General features: G+C 37.0%; 1 protein-coding gene and 1 pseudogene across 1 annotated transcript; both read right to left on the bottom strand.

Annotated features, from left to right (window-relative positions):
- Positions 1–3,996: 3,996 nt before the first annotated feature.
- ugt5d1 (UDP glucuronosyltransferase 5 family, polypeptide D1) lies at positions 3,997–8,164 on the bottom strand. The gene is made up of 4 exons (XM_072374672.1): positions 7,648–8,164; positions 7,181–7,479; positions 6,358–7,071; positions 3,997–5,991 (listed from the first exon to the last, which is right to left on the bottom strand). Exons 2-4 carry the CDS (start codon positions 7,472–7,474, stop codon positions 5,407–5,409), a joined length of 1,593 nt encoding a protein of 530 aa, XP_072230773.1. The 5' UTR covers positions 7,475–7,479; positions 7,648–8,164; the 3' UTR covers positions 3,997–5,406.
- A 2,591-nt stretch (positions 8,165–10,755) lies between these two features.
- LOC140279524 (UDP-glucuronosyltransferase 1-2-like) lies at positions 10,756–12,659 on the bottom strand (annotated as a pseudogene).
- Positions 12,660–21,482: the final 8,823 nt, after the last annotated feature.

The raw sequence follows: 21,482 nt of genomic DNA, 5'->3' as shown, positions 1-21,482 counted from the left end.
TGGCAGCTACACCCCTTGTCTGAAATGTTTACTCATACGACACAGACACAACCGGCGCATCTTTAATAAGTTAAACTTATTCCTTTGTCTGTGGAGCTCTGCTCTCCTTCTTTCCTTCATGAAGCGAAGAAGTATCGCCTGCTGCTCGATTCTTCGTCTCCTGACACTCGCTGTGTGCTCTTCCAGCCTCGATCTTAGACGCCTGACATCCGTGATTACTTTTACCGTCATGCAGACCATGAACACGGTGGCCTCCTTGCTCTCCATATTAGCTTCTTGGTGCTGTTGTTTTCTATTCTCCTTACTTTTCTCGGGTTTTGTTTTGTTGTTGAGTGTGGGGCTAAAGTAACACATCTGTCGCAGACAGTTGCGTCACATCAGTCCCTGTCAAGGTCCCTGACTCATGTGCAAATGCAAAATGAAACAGTTCCCCTGGGGAAGGGCAGTTCTTACAATGAAATTCAAGGTGGACAGTTCTTAGAACTGCGTTCTTAGAACGTCTCTGTCCGAATGCAGCTATAGTGCAACATGTCACTGTTCATATCTGATCATGTAAATGCAATGATATCAGCATGGTGACAATGTTCTTGAACTTTGTACACAAAGACATGCCAGATCTGAGGAATTATGTAACAGTTACATAATATAATTACATTAATAATGTTTGTTTTGTTGTACCAATCTATTGGACTCATCTTGTTTGCACTATATCGGTTTTCCTTCTGAGAGGCAAAAAGTGTGCTAAAGCTCATGAAAAGATCATGTCTCGTGGAGCTCTTGTATATATAAACTTTAATGATAAATTCTATTAAGTTCTATTCATGTTGCACCAAATTACAACAAATGTCATCTCAAGGCACTGCAAAGATACAGTCATAAGAAGTTTCTGTGTTCGGCTTATAAATTTCAGAAAATCACAGTGCCAGCCCAGTTGTTGGTTCTCTCCACCAACTTTAAATTAAAACCAACAGACCACAGCCTGGATTCTAAGATTTATGGAGTCTTAAAGGAGTCTCTAAGGAGACAAAAGCAAAGCAAGCGCCATCAAGGACAGATGAACTGTGGCAAAGAAGCTTTCCAAACAACTCCAAATGTGCCAACTTCTGCTAATCTGAAACAGTGCCCTTTGAGTCACAATGTATTTGTTCAAAAGACAGATACGCAACTTACTGTAGCCTCTGCAACTCGATTTCTTTCTCATGATATGTTTTTTATTATTATTTTGACAGTCAACAAATAATGAACTCAATGACTGGAATTTGCAGAATCTTTGAAATCTTTCTTCGGTTACAAAAAAATCACGATGATTACTTCAAACCAGAAAAAAACTCTTTAATCAAAACCATCTCCCTTAAGCCGTACACTTTTTTAGGATTTTATCCCAACTTGGCATGAGAAAAGAGTTATTCTGACTTTTTGTGGCTGCCATATTAAACAGAAATAGCACTTAAGTAATAGCTTGGCTCATTAATCAAGTCTTTTACAGATAAATGCATAGCAAAGCTTTTCAAAAGCACTTGGAGACATTCATGATTTAATCCTTGAAATATACTTGAGGTGATAGTGGGCTGACTTTGCCAGTGATTTAGAAAGTCTATTGAAATTCAGGTGTGAGCCCACAATGACACCCAGATTTCTGGCCTGGTAACAGATTGAAGTTTAGAACAGATTTTTGGAACTTTCTTCCTTTACTCCAAATGTCCTGTTTAAATGAAGGAAGCTAACTCAACAGCCTGTATTTCATTTGCTCAGGGCACTAAATGAGTGCTTGTAAGTGATTATGTAAATGTAGTTTCATCCTCATAATGCTGTTAACGCACTGTATTTTGATGCTTTGCATAATCCACTCAAAATTACAGGAAATTTTGTGAACTATTAGCATCCATTTTTCGTTGAAACTACAGAAAAAAAAGTTGTTTTGTAAACATCTTATATTTAGCTTTAAATTAAAAGACTTTAAAATGATTGTTTTTAAAAAATTAAATGCAGTTTTTACAGTACTTGTCAGACAGAGAGTGTTTTGTCCTCTAAATGCACTGACTTGTTTTTAAAAAAATTAACAAATATCATTTCCAGAATTTTTTTTTTCTGCCCTTAATGATGGTCTTCTGAAAATAGAATTACAGCTATTGCACCTTGAAACAAAAGCTGTGACTAGTGAAACAAAGATTCAAATGCTGCAGATGCCATCATAATTCCAACAAATAATGGAGAATGAATGATGAGGTTTAACTGGAAGCATTGCACATTGTTTAAGAATTACAATGATTTCCAAAACTAAGCAGGCAGCAACACATGCAAACCATCAACCAAACTATATGGCAGGCTTTGCTGTGCAGAAAAGTAAATCCATTTGTGCTTTTGGCCAGTTCCTCCGAAAAACAGAGAGAGTAAAGCCTTGCAGATGCACTTTTGGAGCACATGTGAGTCTGTTTTTGAATAAGTGTGTGTGGGGGTGGGTGTGTGTGTGTTGGTTTATAGTTGTTCTTGCGACCTCATTGGGACCTTTTCTTGTGTAATTACCAACCTTATCAGGAGCAATGGTCTTACTAAAGAGACAAAATATCATTTATAATGTTGGAATTAGAGTTGGAGATAAGGATAAGGTTTGGTTTAAACATTTCATTATCAAAGAGAGGATCAGGCTTAATGTCTGGTTCAACAGCACTTATGGTTAAAAGAATAGGTGTCCTTGACATGAGAGCCAAAATGTAACTTACTCTGAAGCCACAGGTGCGCCACTGCATGTGAGTCTGAGCGCACTGAATGAAGAGAAAGAGCTACATGGACATGCTTGGTGTAGAAAGACATTACTTATGGAACAATATATTGATAAGTGTATGAACACTTTTGCAAAGGCAAACACATGCACACACAACACACACTTAAGCCTAAGGATAAAGATATGTTTATTTTATCCATTTCAAGTAGAGAATATAAGGGGGAAAGGGGGTTTACTGCAGCATGGAAACCATAAAAGGTGGTCTTGCTAGGTTGAATATCAGCTGTGACACTTTGTCTTCATTTTCAGCAAACATTTTCATAAGAAAGACTCATTTATTAATTGGCAATTTTCAAATCAAATTGACCCTTTATTCTTTTGTCTGGTATTTCACAATTTCAAGACAGCTGCTTTCTTTTTTCACACCTCAAGCTTGATCTGTTTCTAACACAAAAATGAGAGATCACGCAGTTATGATCACAGGAAGGACTTTCCAGGTAGGGACCAGGGACATGAAAAGAATCAAATCTGTCAACATATTGAGTGAGGGATATGAGGATGCAAAGCCATGGGGGTTCTGAGCTGCTTGACTAGCTTTGCTGATGCTTGTTTTATGTCTACCTGTGGAATCATCCCAAAGCAGATATTAAGATGCCTGACCCTAGGTCTGGTATAGCTGAGGTACTGCGTATCTAAGAACTGCACATCTGTCCCTTTTTATTTTTATATTTGGAAAAACTCTTAGTCCATTTTTATTTAAATACTGCTTTAGGTCAGGGGCAACTTCATATTCAGAGCAAAACAGCTGTTCCATAAGTAAACATCAACATTATGATCCACATTAGTAGATTAGATTACCAGTCAACAATTTTAATTAAAAGCATCAGACAGGAAATAAATTTATTAATGAGATTAAGTTATGTCATATTTTAAATGACAATACAAAAGTGAGGTTTGATGCAGCTGAAATCAGTCATTTTATGACTGACTGAGGATTTATTTAAAAACAAGGAAAAGCTAGCAGACTACAATCAATTGCCAAGATTTCTCCATGGCAAAGGCCCATTGTATCCTGGTACTGATACATATATATATATATATATATATATATATATATGTTCTGGATATGTGATAATGTTTGCTGTTACAAAACATTGTATTGTCTTTTGTAATCCATAACAAATTATAATTAGACTCACAACAAGAAAATAATGAATATTCAGTATTAATGGAGTGACAAAAAAAGTTATTTCAGTAAGGTTTTATTGATTTTTTTCTTTTTTAATCAAAAAAGCATACATTACATTGCCACTTCTGAATTGGTTTTAGGAAAAATAACAAAGATATATTAAACTGCAAATTCAGAAAAGTACAAATAGTCTACATCAAGAGACAATGAACAGCATCTTGAAGATATTTGTGCTCTGGTGTCTTATAACTATTAAGATAGCAGAATCATGTTGACTACATGACATTATCATCAGTGAGCTGAGTTTTTTTTTACAACCTATAACCTTCTCTGAATATGGGACATTTTATGGATTAAACACATTTTCCAATGTAATCTACAGGTGCTCAATGACAGAAATTTGGGTTAAAATCTCCTTGTTTCTCCAAGTTTCCAGTGTAGCAGGCAGTATCCTGTTGAGGTATTTTTAGTGACGGACAGACATGCATGAACAAATTTACAGCAACACAGTCCCATATGGGACTATGTTCCAACACCTTTCTATCATTACAATCACTAAGCTTTTCTAACAGTTTGTACAACAGTAGCTCTTCAATGCATTGGACCATTCCTTGCTCCCCATACCTACCAGTGACCTACAGTGAGTTTGTCATTCTTTGGAATTCTTTTTGGTATGTGCTAACTATAACAAACTGGACACACCTAAAAGACATTTTGTTTTTGAGATTTAGTGAACCAGTCACCTAGCTTTTACAAAGTGGCCCTTTTTAATTTCACAAAATCGCAAAAGCAATTTTTTAGTGCCACAGTGCTACCAGAGTCTCTTGCAGACTGAGTTTGACAAATTGTCACAAAATGACTTAATAATGTCCAGTAAAAAAGGCACAACTTGACAACATTGCTGACTAACAATATCTTTTGATGGGCTCCTTCGAGGGGCTCCTTCAAGAAATCCACAATGCCACTTTGCTAAAACATGTGTGCAACAAGAAGCAGGACAAGCAGCAAGTGGCTTCTTGGGCAAGTTCCACTATAGTATGGAATATTTGATTCTCTATTCTGAAGAAATGCTGGTTCTTATCTTGGCACCAAGGCCGAGCTGGTCTTACACCGACAGTTTCCAGATAGAAAAAAACTCTTATCTTTCATATTTTCCCATATTTTTCCACACTTCAACTTCATGGGAGGTTGGCTTTCAGCCTTACTTGACAACAAAACTTGCTAAAACCCACTTCCTGATTGTGGCAAGTGTAAAGAGATATCATTTACTCCATGTGATGGACTGGTGACCTGTCAAGAATGTACTCTACCTCGAACTGGCAGCTGGGATAGGCTGCTGCTCCCTTGTAATCCTGAATAGAATAAAGTGGGTATGGAAAATTAATGAATGAATGTTATCTTTTCCCCCTGTTTGTGGTTTTGATGTCATAACCAATCTGTGTATTTTGTCTTAACACAGAACTTCCAACAAATATGATATATTTCTGAACACGTGTCAATTTTGTTTGGTTTTTGTCTTTCTCTTACTTCTGCAGCATAGATATCTAAAGATGGCAAAAATAAACAGGAAGAACACAATTACTAGAGTCATCAGAAGGACGAGTACATCCAAACAGTAGTATGAGTACCAGGGCATCTTATAAGACTCTGTACGTAGGTGAGGCGCTCCTTTGTGACGCATCACATATTCTACCCAGAAGATGGCCTGATCCATGGGTGCTACTGGTTGATCTCTGTGCAAATGGGACATTCTTTGTATGTTCTGCCTGTAGCTGTCTTTATGGAGCACCTCCTTAATACCTTCCTCAAATGTGCGACCATTCACATCAGCGAGCTGAATTATCTTTGCAGCTCCTCGCTCCTGCAGACGTAGAAGGTTGTCATACTGGTCAAAAAACAGGGGTATGCCGAGCACGGGAACCCCGTGATAAATTGCCTCCTGGACTCCATTGGTTCCTCCATGAGCTACAAAGACTTTGACCTGCGGGTGACCCAGAAGGTCCTTCTGTGGCATCCAGTCAACTATTAGAGTGTTGTTGCCCAGTGCGAAAGGACGTTCCCCTTTGTGCCTCCAAATCACCTGATCAGAAAACAGTCAACAGACAATATAATTACATGTTGCTTAAATAATGCCATATAGAAAGTGAAAGAATATTTTAATGATAGACTACACAAATTAAACTATATTAGACAAATTAAGCTCTATGTGTCCTACATTCTAACCTTAAACTATTAAGATTGAATCAATATTTTTTGGTAAGATTTTGGAAAACTGTCAGGTACAATGTGGCTCAACAGATTAACACAAGGCATCAAATGTCCCTTCATTTTCTGTGGCCACTTACAATGACTCATTCTACGTGAAGTACGTGAAGTATGCAGCACAGGAAATATATCCAAACAATTACCGTTCAAACAAAAATGTGAATAGCAGTGCATCTGTTACCTTCTGGGGCATCTTGGCAAAGACGCTGGCAATTTCATCTGCAATTTCTTTGGGCAACGCATTTACCAAAGTTCCCAGAGTCATGACGATTACTCCATGCTCCCCAGCACTCTGAACATACTCCTCCAGGTCTGCAGGCAGAGGCTGAGCTGGTTTGCACTGGAATCCTCCTATGTAGACAACGTTTGGCATTGTGGGCCGAGGGAATTCAAATACAAAATCTGACCTGAACAGCCAAATGTCTGCTTCCTGAAGCAGCGAGACGATGTCACATCCACCCTCAATATATTTAGCGCAGATGACATCGTAGATAGGTCCCACCATGACTTTTTCCTGATACAATATGATTCCATAGAAAAGCATGTTTTTGACCCTCTGGATGAAATCCATTTTGTCTGTTAGGCCTGATCCTGGCACTGGGATATAAGAAAGTGGTGAGGGGGCTAAAACGAAGTGTCCCTCTCCGCTGGTGATCCAGCGCACATTGAGCACCACGGGCAGTTTGAGAAATTTGGCTAACACAACGCCTGCACCCATGGCTGGGTCAGTGAGAACCAGATCATAGTGAGAATTTATTATACTTTCCACCAAATTCTGATTTTCAAAAACTTTAATTATAGCCTCACACCACAGAAAATGCGCCTTAGTAATCATAGAAAGGAAATCCGTGGTCAGCTTGAAGAAAGTCAGCAATGAAGCTCCTTCTCTTTGTGCCTAAAATGAATGGTTAAAAAAAAATGGTTTTAAAAAGTGATTACCCTCATGTTTGAATAACTAAATTATATACATAATTCCCAATACATATATATGTATCATCACATACCTTCATATGCCTCTGTAAGTACACATCAAAGAAGTTCTCAAAACCTTCATACATTTCAAGTGTAATGGATGTGTAGAGGGGAGACTTTTCTGGAATGTACCAGCTGGTGGAGGCCCTGATCACAGTTATGTTATGCCCCCGGGCATGAAGTTCTTCAAGTAAAATCTTCATATTAATCCAGTGGCTACCATCTACAGGGTACACCAGAATGTTTCCCCCATCGCATTGTGGTGTGAAGAAAGTCAGACATAAACTGAAGGATACAAATATCCCACACACATGATGCAACTGCATGGCTCCTAAAATGCAAATGAAAACATAAATGAGCTTTAGAAGTGAATAGGCTTTTATCTTATCAATTAAATATAAACAAGCACATAGTTGTAAATGGTGAAAATTACACTGACTGAAAAGCAAATCTAATAGATTTACACCACAACATGGTAAGGGTTCTGAAATGCACTTACCTATTGTCGAAAGAGGCAACAGTTATCCTTCTTTCCCTCAGACTTACAGTCCATCAAAGGGATTCCTTAGATATTTGAGTTCAAATTCCAGCCCCACATATGATATGTCCTTTCACAGGTAAATAAGTTACCTGTGGCACATGTCACTTGAAACTACTATGAACATTCTGCAAATGATAAACAGTATGATAATCTCTCCTTTGTCAACTCCTCAAAGTTAAAAGACTTCATTCAATGTAGTTGTTTAAAAGCTGGTAGCACCCTTTACAGTGTATTCTGTGCACTGTACTTTAGTGAATGTTTTTTCTGCTGCCAAACAAGAACAGTGCTTTCTTCAAACAAACCTGTGACCTATTTCGTAAGGATATTACAGTGCATTATGCAAGGCTAAGCTACATCAGTTTCATATCACGTTGCAAGCACAAGTAAATCCCTGCAGGAAAAAACTAATTCATTTGCTGCTGTAGTTAGTGTAAGTGGAGTTATTCTATATTCTACATTGCAACTAGTGACTACTTTCATTACTGATCAAAATTTGTATTCTTTGCATGTATATTGAATTTTTTGGGTTTTATTTTAAAAGTTCAGAAACTACTGAGAAACAGCCTTCAAAATGACTCCAAAGTAAAATGATTCCATTCACTGATAATGGTATTTGATTAATTAGTTATCAAATTAGTCGCAGATTTTTTTTTTCAGGGCAAAGAATGCTGTAGTTGTTCTAATTGGCCGGTCATTTAAAACATATTCTGCACAATCCTCAGATGTTTAGTAAGTTTAAAAGCAATCGTAGTGTTGTCAAGAGCAAGAGGCTTTATGCACACACATATTTCTTGGAAACGCGTCTTTGAGAAGTGATCCATTTGATGTATTTCAGATTATATAAAAGTGAAAAATCCAGGAGAAAAATAGGGAATATGAGCAAACCTCCCAGATACGCACCCATTTTAAGTCCCAAGTCTATTTTTTAAGGAACTTCAGACTCGTGATACAGTGGTGCAAAATCCAGAAAATTTGGATGATATTAGCATATTGCATCTATGTCATCGTCCTCAAAAAATTAAGTTGTGCACTTTCCCTGATAATGCTGACTAGGCCAAATGAACAGCAGTGTGTTTGCTATTAACAGTACTTCTTATGCAACCTCTTGCAGCAATAGACAAAGGTGGTTGCAGCGGGTCATATATTTCTTTGAACATATGACCTGTGTACATGATTTGAGGAGGAGGACTGACTCGTTACGGAACCGCCAAGCTGTGTGTGTCTTAAAGTGTGCGAAACTTAACTTACTGAAATAGTTCACACTAGTTGTGTTTAAAAGCACACAGAGGTTGTGTGAAAAATACTTTCAGTGGATAAAGACAGGTGAAAATGTTACTTTTCCATTTGTTTAAGCCTATTGTTTGAATTTGGCCGCTTTCCCTCATGTTACTGTCCTCAAATCAATACGACCATAGAGGCTGTTTATTCATTCTTCAGCATCATGTAAAGTTCCTCCCCGACAAGCTGCAGGAAGGAAATATGACCCATATCAGTGTTTTCATAGCAGACATCATTCTCCAGTCTTTAGTATAGAGTCAAAAAGCACTCATAAGGAGATAAGGGAGAAGGGGGTATCTGGCTTATGCAGCTACATGCAGCATTCTGAACCATATGCCTTGTTATGTGACTTAATTTTGAGACCCACATATCATAGCTTTTTTTCACTAATGAGCTATGAAAAGACCTTTGTCACTTCCTGGTTGGGTATAAATAATAACATTACTTGGTTAGGCTTAAAAACTATCATAGCTGGGTTAGACTGTTCTTTTTACAACGTGGCTACAACTGTTATAGACCACATTTCTCTGATTGCCTTAGTTACTTGTAAACTGAAAATTAAGACTAAACCTTGTCACTTTCTGATTCAATTTGTGAAGTAACATAACTTGATGAGGATTTGAAATCAAAACTACTTGGGTAGGTTTCGAAAACAGTCATGTACTGAGATAAAACACTCTTTTTACAATGTGGCTTTCATCTTTGCAGACGCCATCTCTACACTTCACATGCTGTTACTCTCAAGCCAGCCGGAGAGTAAAAAACTTTTCTTACTAATGAGCTCAAACTTAAGTGCATAAAAACATGAACTTCTTGCTTTATTTTTTCTGGACTCAGCTACTTTAGATGTGAATTTGCAAGTCACTCTTTAAATACAGTTATTTTCACTCAGAAAAAAATAAGAAAATTGTTATTCACCAACAAAATATCTACAAAGAGAGATTACCAAAATATTAAGTGCATACTAAATCTGACCATGACCCATTATTGAAGACATAAATCTCTGCAAGTCAGGAAAAAGCCTCCATATCTCAGTTTGAGCAGGGCAGCATCGTGACTTTACTGTTTTCTCTTTTTTTTCCCCAGGAGGTAAAAAAAGTATTGAAACCAAGTTCCCTTATTTTCCATTACCTTAACATGGTAGTAATGTGCCTAAATGAATAAAGTGTAATCTGAGGGATAAACTTTCATGCTGCTGTTTCCAATAAACAGTTTCCATTCCCATTGACATGTACAAAATGGTTAAATCCCTGAAACAAAGTTAATGTTTATGAGAAGGACAAGAAAAAGTAAAAGCCAAGCTAGCATTAGTGTATTAAAAATCATGATTACTGTATATAGACCAAGAGACAAAATATTTGTGTCTTTGGCTTCTACATTCTGAGGATGACGTGTGACAATAAGTTTAAAGTGCTTATTTCTATGAGAAAGGAAACAACAAAAAGCAGGAATTGGATTTTAATGTTGTTTTCCTACCTGACTGTCCGTGGCTTCTCTTTGAAAATGTTCAGTAAAATAAGTGTCTATTTCTTCCAACAGGGGAGGTTAACATCAGCTGTCCAGTGTTTGAGCAGCAGAGCGTCACACAAAACAAGAAAAAAAGGGAGAGAAAAGGCTCCTTAAAAAGCACATTTATATAACTGCTTGCCTAGATCATGTTTCTTTTCAGGTAATTGTGGGGGTGAAAAGAAAGCCTACAAAACAGTTTTCGTAACACCTTTCCTTTCTTTTCTCCAATCCACTGTTGCTTATTTGGCTAGACTGGTTTTCTCAAATATTTGAGAAATATTTGGTGATATTTAGATTTTGATGCACACACTGTATGATTGAGGTAAAATATGTCTCCCGCATGGCTTAAAGTTTCTAATAGTTTTATTCATTGTGAAATCAAGGTAGTTTTAAATAGGGAACATTTTCAACACCGGGTAAAGATCCATCACTTCAGCCTTGGAAAATTTGAAGCTGTAAATTTAGTGTTTAGCCTGGCAAAACCAAGTTTTAACAGTAAATCTCTTTATGACAGTTTGATATGTGTGGTGACTCACAAATAAAATTTATTTTCTTTTTTTTTTTCACTCCGTCACAGAGTCTTAGAAGATTTGCAAGATCATGATTATGAGAGAATCGATTCTGTGAAGCTCCAGGGTATTTTGTCCAAGCAAGCTACTTTCAACCAATCACTGTCCTGTACTGGCAACTATTTGTGTGTTTCGGAAGTGATAACAGTCAAAGATGGTGGCACCTAGCTTATATGCCATGCCATCACTTTTCTCAGAACCAAAGGATGAAAAATAGGGCTAAAACATACATATATATAAACAGTGAAAATACAGTAAATATGTAACAATCCAAAACACTCCAAAAAAGGGAATCAAAAAGAATATGTTACCTTCTGGGGCATCTTGGCAAAGACGCTGGCAATTTCATCTGCAATTTCTTTGGGCAACGCATTTACCAAAGTTCCCAGAGTCATGATGATTACTCCATGCTCCCCAACACTCTGAACATACTCCTCCAGGTCTGCAGGCAGAGGCTGAGCTGGTTTGCACTGGAATCCTCCTATGCAGACAACGTTTGGCATTGTGGGCCGAGGGAATTCAAATACAAAATCTGACCTGAACAGCCAAATGTCTGCTTCCTGAAGCAGCGAGACGATGTCACATCCACCCTCAATATATTTAGCGCAGATGACATCATAGACAGGCCCCACCATGATTTTTTCTTGAAACAATATAATGCCATAGAAAAGCATGTTTTCGACCCTCTGGATGAAATCCATTTTGTCTGTTAGGCCTGATCTTGGCACTGGGACATAAGAAAGTGGTGAGGGGGCTAAAACGAAGTGTCCCTCTCCACTGGTTATCCAGCGCACATTGAGCACCACGGGCAGTTTGAGAAATTTGGCTAACACAACCCCTGGTCCTATTCCTGGATCAGTAAGAACCAGATCATACTTTGAATCTATAAGGCTTTTGACCATATTGGGATCATATATATTTGAATGATGGCTTTAGACCATATTGAATGGAGCTGTGATACCATGTAAAGAAAATCCTTTGTACGTTTGAAAAATTTCAACAGCGAATCCCCTTCTCTCTGTGCCTAAAATGAATGGTTGGAAAAAACAGTGGTGAGAAAGTGATTATTTGATGTAGTTATGACAAACATGGGGCTACACGTGTACATAATTAATCACCTACCCTAATATGCCCTTGTAGATAATCATCAATAAGGTTCTCAATTTCTTTACTGATTTCAACCGTAATTGATGTGTAGAGAGGACTTTTCTGGGATGTGCCAGCTGCTGGAGGCCCTGATCACGGTAATATTGTGCCCCCAGACATGAAGTTCTTCCAGTAAAATCTTCATATTAATCCAGTGGTTACTATCTAGAGGGTAAGCCAGAATGTTTCCCCCATCACATTGTGGTGTGAGGAAAGTCAGACATGAACTGAACAATACAGCCATCCCACACATGGCTCCTAAAATGTCAAACAAAAACAAAAAATAGAAAAGCAGTCAGTCACATTATATCAGAAATGTGCTAAGTCAGGTTTTATCAGGTATACACAGCACAGAAAAAATGTTTTTGAAAATGTGTTTTTAACTAAACATCATCAACTACAGATTCATTATTACACACTGGTAGAGGAACATGCAGTTTTATGACCGCAACCACAACAGTGCAATCTCTGCACTGCACTGCCTCTGGAATTCACTCTCCTAACATCAAGGGACACAACAGTGGTCCTACTCGCCCACAGACTCAGGGTCCATTCATTGCGTGTTTGAGTTCAAACTCCACTATATGACATGATTTCTCCCCTTGCAAGTAAATGAGTAACATGTGGCACATGTCATTTGTCAAATAAAAAGCTGTTATGTGTGTTTTGCCATGTTACCATAGCTTTATTGCTTAATTTAGAATTTATGAAAAACAACTAGCATGCTCTTATTTTCACTGTTGTTTTTTTACCTGAATTTTCATGTATTATAACTCATTGTCATAGTACAAGTCACAGTTTTTTCCTGATTAGTTGCCTCAAGACTTAATTAATTACCTTAAGTCATTTCATATCACTCTTAGGAGGTTTGCATACAATTTGCTTATTGACAATAAAAGCTCAAAAAGCTTTTATTATTAAAATAGTTTATCGTGCATTTATGTAAAAAAAAGCATATTTTGGAAAATATATTCAAAAGATGCTTTTTGTTAAAAAAGCATAAAACATAAAAAAAAAAGATGCAGCTATAAATTGAGTTTAAAAAAAAATATCTATGATGTTAGATTTGAAAAAAATCTAGGTACTATGCAGCTGAGATATACAACTTTCCAATAATACAACTTTGTGCCACTAGAAGGGACATGAGTCACTGTAGTGCCTTGTCTGCTCCGGAGCCAACAGAGGAGGTAGAGGAAATATTAGCCAGTGTTGTCAGTAGCAAATGAACAAATTGCTGCTAACAGAACTAAGGGATGAGGAAAAGTTAATAAAATCCTAGTAAAATACAATGTCAAACGCTTTTGGCAAGCAAACATTACCACCACCATTACCATTACCATCTTTATTTTGCAAGAAATATATCAAATGAAGGAGAAAGCACCAAAAAAACCACTGTCCATCCTCCTCCTTATGGATGTTTAAGAAATTCATTGGGTATGTTTCACAAAAAGGTTTTGGTGGTAATGGCAGTAAGGTCAACTTTGAGAATGTCCCACAGTGGAATAGATAAACTACAAATTTTTGTTATTTTTTTGGCCAGTACGAGCCGGTAAGGACATCCATCGTACTCAAAGTTGTCCTCCACGTCATCAAAATCTGATAAATATCCTACCATTTTGCACAAAACTATCAGTAGCAAACTACGTGTGAAGTTAGCCGACTGTCACAGAGCACGGAGTAAATAAGCTGTGCTGCAGCAACGCTCATCGATGACGTCATCCCAGTAGACGAGTGTGTAGAAAGCCCTCTATAAGCCCCCGATAGCCGCCAATAACAACAACATTGCAGCTATGAGCTAACAATGCAATAGTATACCTTCATTCGTTCATTCATCTTAAAGTATTGGTGAAATAAAGACAGATAATGCCTTATTTAGAGGCTACATCGTCTAAGCCCTGTTCTCTCCTGTTATATGGATATACGCGGATCTCGAGGAATCTAAATATCTTCCGAAGGACGCCGACTTTCACCAAACTGTTCTCGGTGAGTAGATAAACGTATTTCATGCCAGAAATAAGGTCTAGGTTTAAAAATACCGGAGTTCCCCTTTAAATCAGAGATATGGTAGCTATTGAAAGCTGTGAGTAGTTGGCAATAGTTACGACAAGATACAAGAGAAGACATTTGATACAGATGCCATAAAACTGTTGCACTAGACAAGCAGCTGAATCATAATGTCATTATGTTTATGTCTATGTCTATGAATTTGTATGGGACAGCTGGAGGATTTAAATCCAATTAATAATAAACCATTCATATCCATGGTCACAAGCAGCATTCCAAGATCTGCCTGGAGATTGCCAAAGAGGATTAAGATTTTTTTTAAAAGTGAGTAACATGAATTACCCCACTTAGGAAAATGTTTAATCTTTTTTATCAAAATGACAGAATTGCACATGTTTGTGTATGCAGTGCCAAAGGCATAAGGACAGATACCATGACAAATAACATGATTTGTGTTTTTGGTGTTTAATTTACCTACTGGCATTGGGCAGACATTACAGGAAACATCTCCTTATAACCTTCAATATATTATACTTAATATTCTTCCAGATGTTTCCTAAGTTTTGGGTTTTGATTCTTTCTCTAGCTACAACAAGGAGGGCAAAAACACACATTATATTATATCATTATTTACAAGCTGTGTGTTTGACAGATTTATTTGGCTGTCAAATAATTCACGTTCATGTTCTGTCAAATAACGATGTCCAAGTAAAAATTATTAACCACAAAATGAAGACAAAAGCACAAACCATTCCAGCCACAATCACAGAAGTAAGCCATGTCATATATTTAACCTAACAGCTTTGATCTGAATAAGTGAATGTTGCCATTACAGTCTGAAAACAAATGTCTGTACTTTGATCCTCTGGATAAGATAATAACCTTGTAGAAATCCAGAGATTTTCTGTCACATGCATTACTGAGGGGTCTCTACAGCCTTTTGCATCTTGAATGTAGAAAAGCAGCACATTCTAAACATTACATTGGCTTACTTGTGCTGCTTTCTATGCCATGTCCTCACTCAATATGTTCACTAGGAATGGAAGCAAAAATTCCCAACCAACCACATTTTGCCATAAAGCTATCCATTAGGATGGAGATATATGGCGCCTCAGGTGTAGCACCAATGCTAGTTGGTGTTAACGTACTGTAAGGCACAAATATAGCTTCATTCTGCAGACCCAGAGGTTATCTCCATCTTCCATACAATCAAAAGGCCCATTGCCTCACATGCACAGCTGCAGGTTGAATCATGGATAACACTTAAAAACTCGCTGGTTAAACTGCTATTCTATAACACCCGATATAAACCAATTAAACAAAAAAACATAGGAATATATTGGAGAAAATGTGTTGGTTTTTTATTGACTCTGAGGGGAAATCTGTCCTGGTCAAACTTACAACACACAGCTCTATATAATGAAAGCATGATAGATACACAGTATGTTCACAACAAAGATCTGAGACAAAAACAAGTAGAATGCCAGTAAAATGCTTCATACAGAGAGACGATCAAATACAGTAACCAGAGTCAGTGCTGGTGTGGTAGGGCAATGTTCTGATTATGCTAACAGTGCACTTACAGATTTGGGTTTAGTTTCACACCTCTGGGCTAGGGTTTAAAATGAAATAATGAAAAATGACAGAGCTGGCCTTTAAAGAGATGATCAATAATTTTGCTCAGACAAATAGAACATATCGATTTCAAAAAGTTCACATTCCACTTCTTCTTCTCTTTTTCAGGCAAAAAGTCAGCAGGTACACACTTGCCAACTGGCTCCCAAATCGCAGTGACAGTCCATATGAATGTGTATGAGTATTTCTGTGTGTTTTTGTGTAATAGGACTGTTCATGGTTCCCTAAGGGTGGAAAGGATGATCTCAGAGTATTATGAGAGGATCCTGCAGCTGACAGATGAAGCTCTTGAAAACAAACATAAATGATGGATAGCTGATGGATAGCTTTTCTGGAAAAAATGTCAGGCTATTTGGACCTCACTCTCTTCAAGATTTAAGAGTGACCTTGGTTAACTTTGATTTGGTTCCTCACAAATTAACTTCAACGAACTATTCTGACTTCCAATCCACAAACTAAATTACAGAGCAGATAAGTTCTCAGGGACAAGGGGCTGATTACATGTTCCAACCTTGCTTTGATTTGACTGTTTTTTTTTTGTTTGTTTGTTTGTTTTTGTTGGGATTTTTTTTAAAAATTTGATTAAACCTTGAAAGCAAACTTCAATTAGACATATTTGAAGTCTTGTTTGATTATTGAAATTTTTTTTAATTGTATAGCTGTTTTCTCCCAGTGCATGCATGAGTTTTCTCCAGGTACTCTTTTCTTCAGGTTTCTCAAGGTTATCCTTATCAAGTTTATGTCTCTGCAAAAGTAAAAACAGAAGAAATGCTTCAGGGAATCTAGAAACATGCTGCATATTCTGACAAACGGTTGGGAATAAACCTAACACTCAATAACAGGTGAGATAAAATAATTGTTCAAAAACATAATATACCTCTTTCACCTCCTCTCCAAAGTTGAGCATTTAATTTTAGCACAAGTAAACTTTAATAATCACCTTATATCCCCAGAATGTCTTTGAAGATCAGCTTCAAATAATATTTCAGTAATGATAATAATAATAGAAATAATAATAACAATAATAAATACTATTATTATATTTATTGTTATATAAAGAAAACAACTAAATGCAAAGCGAAATAAACACCCCTTGCATCTCATTATTGTCCAAAGTAACTTTTACCAACCTTAATTCTGCACTCTGGAGTCAGGTTACTCTTCAAGGGGAGACTCTTCAGGGTGTATGATATTTTACCATTTGCTTTACTGATTATTACATACACATATGTTTAAGACATTGGTATTTTTTACCACTTAAACCAGACAGTTTCTTTTCCATGTGTGTGTGTATGTGTGTCACATACAGACAGATTAGTTTGATGATTGTTGTGTGATTTATTACTGCAAGTTCAAATACCAGATATATCTTGTAATGTAAAGTTGTTTGTTTTTTTTTCTTTTGTTTTTGTAAAAGTTGAGCAATGCTTCCTGCTTTGACTGTAACTCTTTTCCTAAAAGAACAGCTTCGATATGAGTTACCGCTAGATGTGAGACAAAATTTCTTTCTAAACCTTGTGTTTATACATCCAGCAGTCCAAAAACTTCATGGCAGATCCAAAATTAGCTGGAGGAACAACATATCTCATCAGGTAAGGGAATACCTCGGGGCATGAAGTATAAACTAAGAACTAAGAGATCATAGTTGGGAGAACTATTGCTTGCTTTTCAGCTCTGATAATTGGGTCAAAATTGATAGACTGCATTTTGCATATCAACAATGTGCAATCACTGAGCTTTGTTCAGGCCTAAGGCAAAAAATAATGTTAAAAATGAAAATCGCATTGCTGCAAATGATATCACATTTTTTTGTAAAATCTTAAATTAGTCAACCTGTAGCAGAATATTTTACGAATTCTGTTCTTCTCAAAGCAAGTTGTCTGTCAGCATCGCAGAGGAGCAGATTAGATAGGCTTATTCATCAGGCTGATGGAGAACAGACATTTACTGGATATGTGGGTTTCATACAGGCTCAGTGGAAAAACAAAAACATAAGTAGTCTTTATGTGTGAATTCACAAAATGTAATTCATTTAGCCAATGTAATGTTATAACAGAAAACTCACAGTGACGGTGGGAACCCAATCATCCATCCTGGTATTTATACAATGTGATCATTTAATGATGCATCATTAAATGATCACATCGTATAAATAACAGGAGGGGATTATGACATTTTACAGCTGTCACACTTCACCATTATGCCAGAGGAAATAAGAAATATGTATAAAAACCTAAAGGCTCTGGGGTGATAATGTAGTGTAACAGCTGGGTGCTCTATTAAGCTGTAATTGCCTAAATAAAGTAATTATGTAGTCAGTGAGTTGATGTGTTTTTGGGTCTATTCATAAACAAATAAAAATATTGGCTTAATCGCAGTGGGGTCTTCAGCCTATCCTAGCTGCCAAAAGATGGACATCCTGGACAGGTTTCCAGTCCATGGCCAGGCCAACACAGAGACAAACAAGACATACAACTGTGCACACTATAAAAAGACTTTTTGCTTTGCTCCTGATTTCCTGCTACATTAACACATATGCTTCCATGGCAAACTGACACTGGTGCTATGAACCCAATGAAATCATAATGCGAAAATTAGTTTGTAATGTAATAATGTAATCCCTTAGTAATAAACAAGAAATTGCAAAAACAAGCCAAGCATATGCATCAGTGAAACTCGGTGTGGAGGAAAAGTTTAATGTTAGTGGTGGGCAAATGTCCTTCTAAAAACAACAAGCTTATTGTGAGATGACAAAGACGTAAAGGTTGAGCACAGATACATCCTAAACAAATCATAAAAGCAATCTGTGCAGGTTGCTATTTGTCACCATAATTTCCACAGACAATGCTGAACCCTGACCACTGACCCTGACCCTGAACACTTGCTGGCTGACAAAGAACATATACAGGAAGAGGAAAGGGCATGTGTGCAATGCGTAATCCCACACGGAAATAACGCTTTCTCTTTGTTCAACTTGGTAAATTTCCACTTTGTTCAGGAAACAATTCAGTCACTCAATAAAAAAAGTTATTGAAGTCAGCAAAATCAGCAACGTTTCCAAAAACAATATTAAAACTCAACAGGTTGAGATTTTGAAATGAGTACAATCCGTCGTTTTTTTTTTTTAGGGCTAACGGTAGGGCTAACACAATTCTTGGTGGGGCTATATCCCACCAAGTCCTACCTCTGTATACTGAAGTACTTTTGAGTCATATGTGAGACCATCTGTCTGACACCTAAAGCTTGACAGAAACCAAGTCTAGAAATAGGACAATGATCCCAAACACAACAGCAAATTTACAATCAAATGTCTGAAAATAAAAAGAATAGAGATTTTTTGCTTAGTTTTTTACACTCTGCTTTTACACTTTGGCTTAGATTTTGTTTATTGAATAACAACACAGTGTAATGTGTTAGGTGTTGTCAGTCTGATTACATGTATCTAATTTTAGGAATTGATAAGGACCAGATGATTTCTTTATTATTTGATTATACTTAAATCTTAGCTGTGAAGGAGGATTTATTTTTCATATGACTGTATGTTCCCTACAATACAAGGGAGGGGCCATAAAAAAGTTTTGTTTTTTTTTGTGATATTCCCACATTGAATTTGCTTACGATGAGAGCAGGAAAAAAAACACAGTCTGTGAAAGAGAAAGGTGTCACACACAATAGTGCATGGGCACACAACAAACATTGTGCTCAAGGTGCTCACTTAGATATAACAGCAAAACCACAGCATGCCGCACCCCCAGCTAAAGAGTAGCCTTGATGGATGCCCCAGCAGGCTCAGCATTAGTCTGTGGTGGCGACCTGCCATATAAAGGATTGGCCACAGAAGAATAGATGCGCATTACCAAGCTTGATTTCAAAAGAAGAAAGTTCAGCCTGGTCACATACACAATTCCTCCAAGATTGTAATGTACTTGAACCAATTTAGAATATTCTTTCTCCACACAAAAAATGATCTTTTTCTAAACCTAATAAAGTATCCCTGTCAGTGAAATAACAGTGGTCCCAGAACTCCAGTATATAGTGAATTTAAGACAAACTCAATCAAACTTTATTATAGTGGGCATTGTTTGTTTTTGTTTTTTTAACATCATGGGTCTGATAGTCAGGAGCCTGACCAGTCAATAGAACAAGGCTTCCAGTCTGTACTTAGTACGTTAAGACAAGTAACAGCTATGAAGAAGAATTCTGATTTACTGAGGTTCATGATCTGTCGGACAGTTGTTCCTAAAGGCAAACAAATTATATCATACGATGAGAGAAACAGAAACCAAAGCATCACAGAATGAAGAAATGGATAGCAATAGAATAGAAATACAGACCAAATTATAAAGCAACAGCACTTCCTTTTCAAACACAGTGCTCTCAGTGTTTGGGGGTATTTTGCAGACTGTAATGGAGAAGAATATATTTACAATATGCACAGCAGAAAAGAATCAGTGCATTGTCTCTGTTCTAATTATGGATTTTACTCCATTTAATCACATTTTATCACATTTTCAAGTTTAACAAGACTATTATACGAGAAAGTTATGTGTACATTTGTATTTTGAATGCAAATAAATGTTAGTTTTTTTTTTTCAAAATACTGGACAGATGAACTGCTGAGTAGTTTAACAGAGAAACAGTCCAGATCCCCCCCCCCATTGTTCTCACCCACCTTAAAATCCCACTTAGGATCAGTTGAACCAGTAATTACATCCCCAAGCTCCAGTTCTAAGCCTCCTACTCCCACCAGCAGAATAGTCTGCACAGTATCATGACCTGGACACGTGTCAAACACCATTTCAAGTTCCAACAACGATTTAGAGCCAAATATCTTCCCTAATTTGAAAAGGAGTCTAAACTCCTTCTTCAGAGTATTGTAATGGCCCTCTAATCACATATTCCTTATGTCACATGGGATGTGCAAAATATATTATGTGTATGTGCTCAATTTCAATTCATTTTTCAGACAGTTCACATGACTCACATATTGTATTGCTAGATGCCCGTCCCTTTTTAATGTTTGTTTACCTTTTTTTTCAATCTGCACAATGGGCTTACACATTCAAATTTATGTCAGTGAAGTGGAAACTCATTTATACTGGTATCATCAGCAACACAAGTCTGGATAGCTCACCATGACCGCATGGCTGTACAAAATTACAGAGGAGGATGTGTGGCATGTCTGTTCCTGTCATACTTTGTAGAAAGTAGAGCAATTTTTCATACCAAATCAGGGATCAATGTGGGTCTCTCTCTAAAACATACAAATAATGAATTATTTATATTTTTACACTGAAATAACTCATTTTCTCCACAGTGAGTTTTAGTTATGATCTTTTTTTTTTAATATAAATGTAAAAGAAAAAACATATTTTACCATTTGCTTATTCAGTGACCTCCATACTGAGTCTGATTGTTTTTATCATCCCAGCACCCTGTTCGGGAAACAGAATACAGCTGCCTACATTAGGGACCCACGACTAAAGCAAAAACACATCCACTGCTTTGCTAAAATATGTTCAAATATGCATCTACATGTGCATAAATAAGTGCAGTGTCATGTAGTGTAGCACTAAGCCCATATCAAAGAGGTGTAATGTTCACCATATACATACTTAGTCAGCTGACATAGGGTTGTGCTGAATCTTTGTT

The sequence above is a fragment of the Leuresthes tenuis genome, unplaced genomic scaffold, assembly GCF_036924035.1.
Source record: "Leuresthes tenuis unplaced genomic scaffold, fLeuTen1.0.hap1 SCAF_21, whole genome shotgun sequence".
Classification (NCBI taxonomy): domain Eukaryota; kingdom Metazoa; phylum Chordata; class Actinopteri; order Atheriniformes; family Atherinopsidae; genus Leuresthes; species Leuresthes tenuis.
The sequence above is the reverse complement of the archived record's forward strand: the minus strand, read 5'-3'. Positions and strand labels throughout refer to the sequence as shown.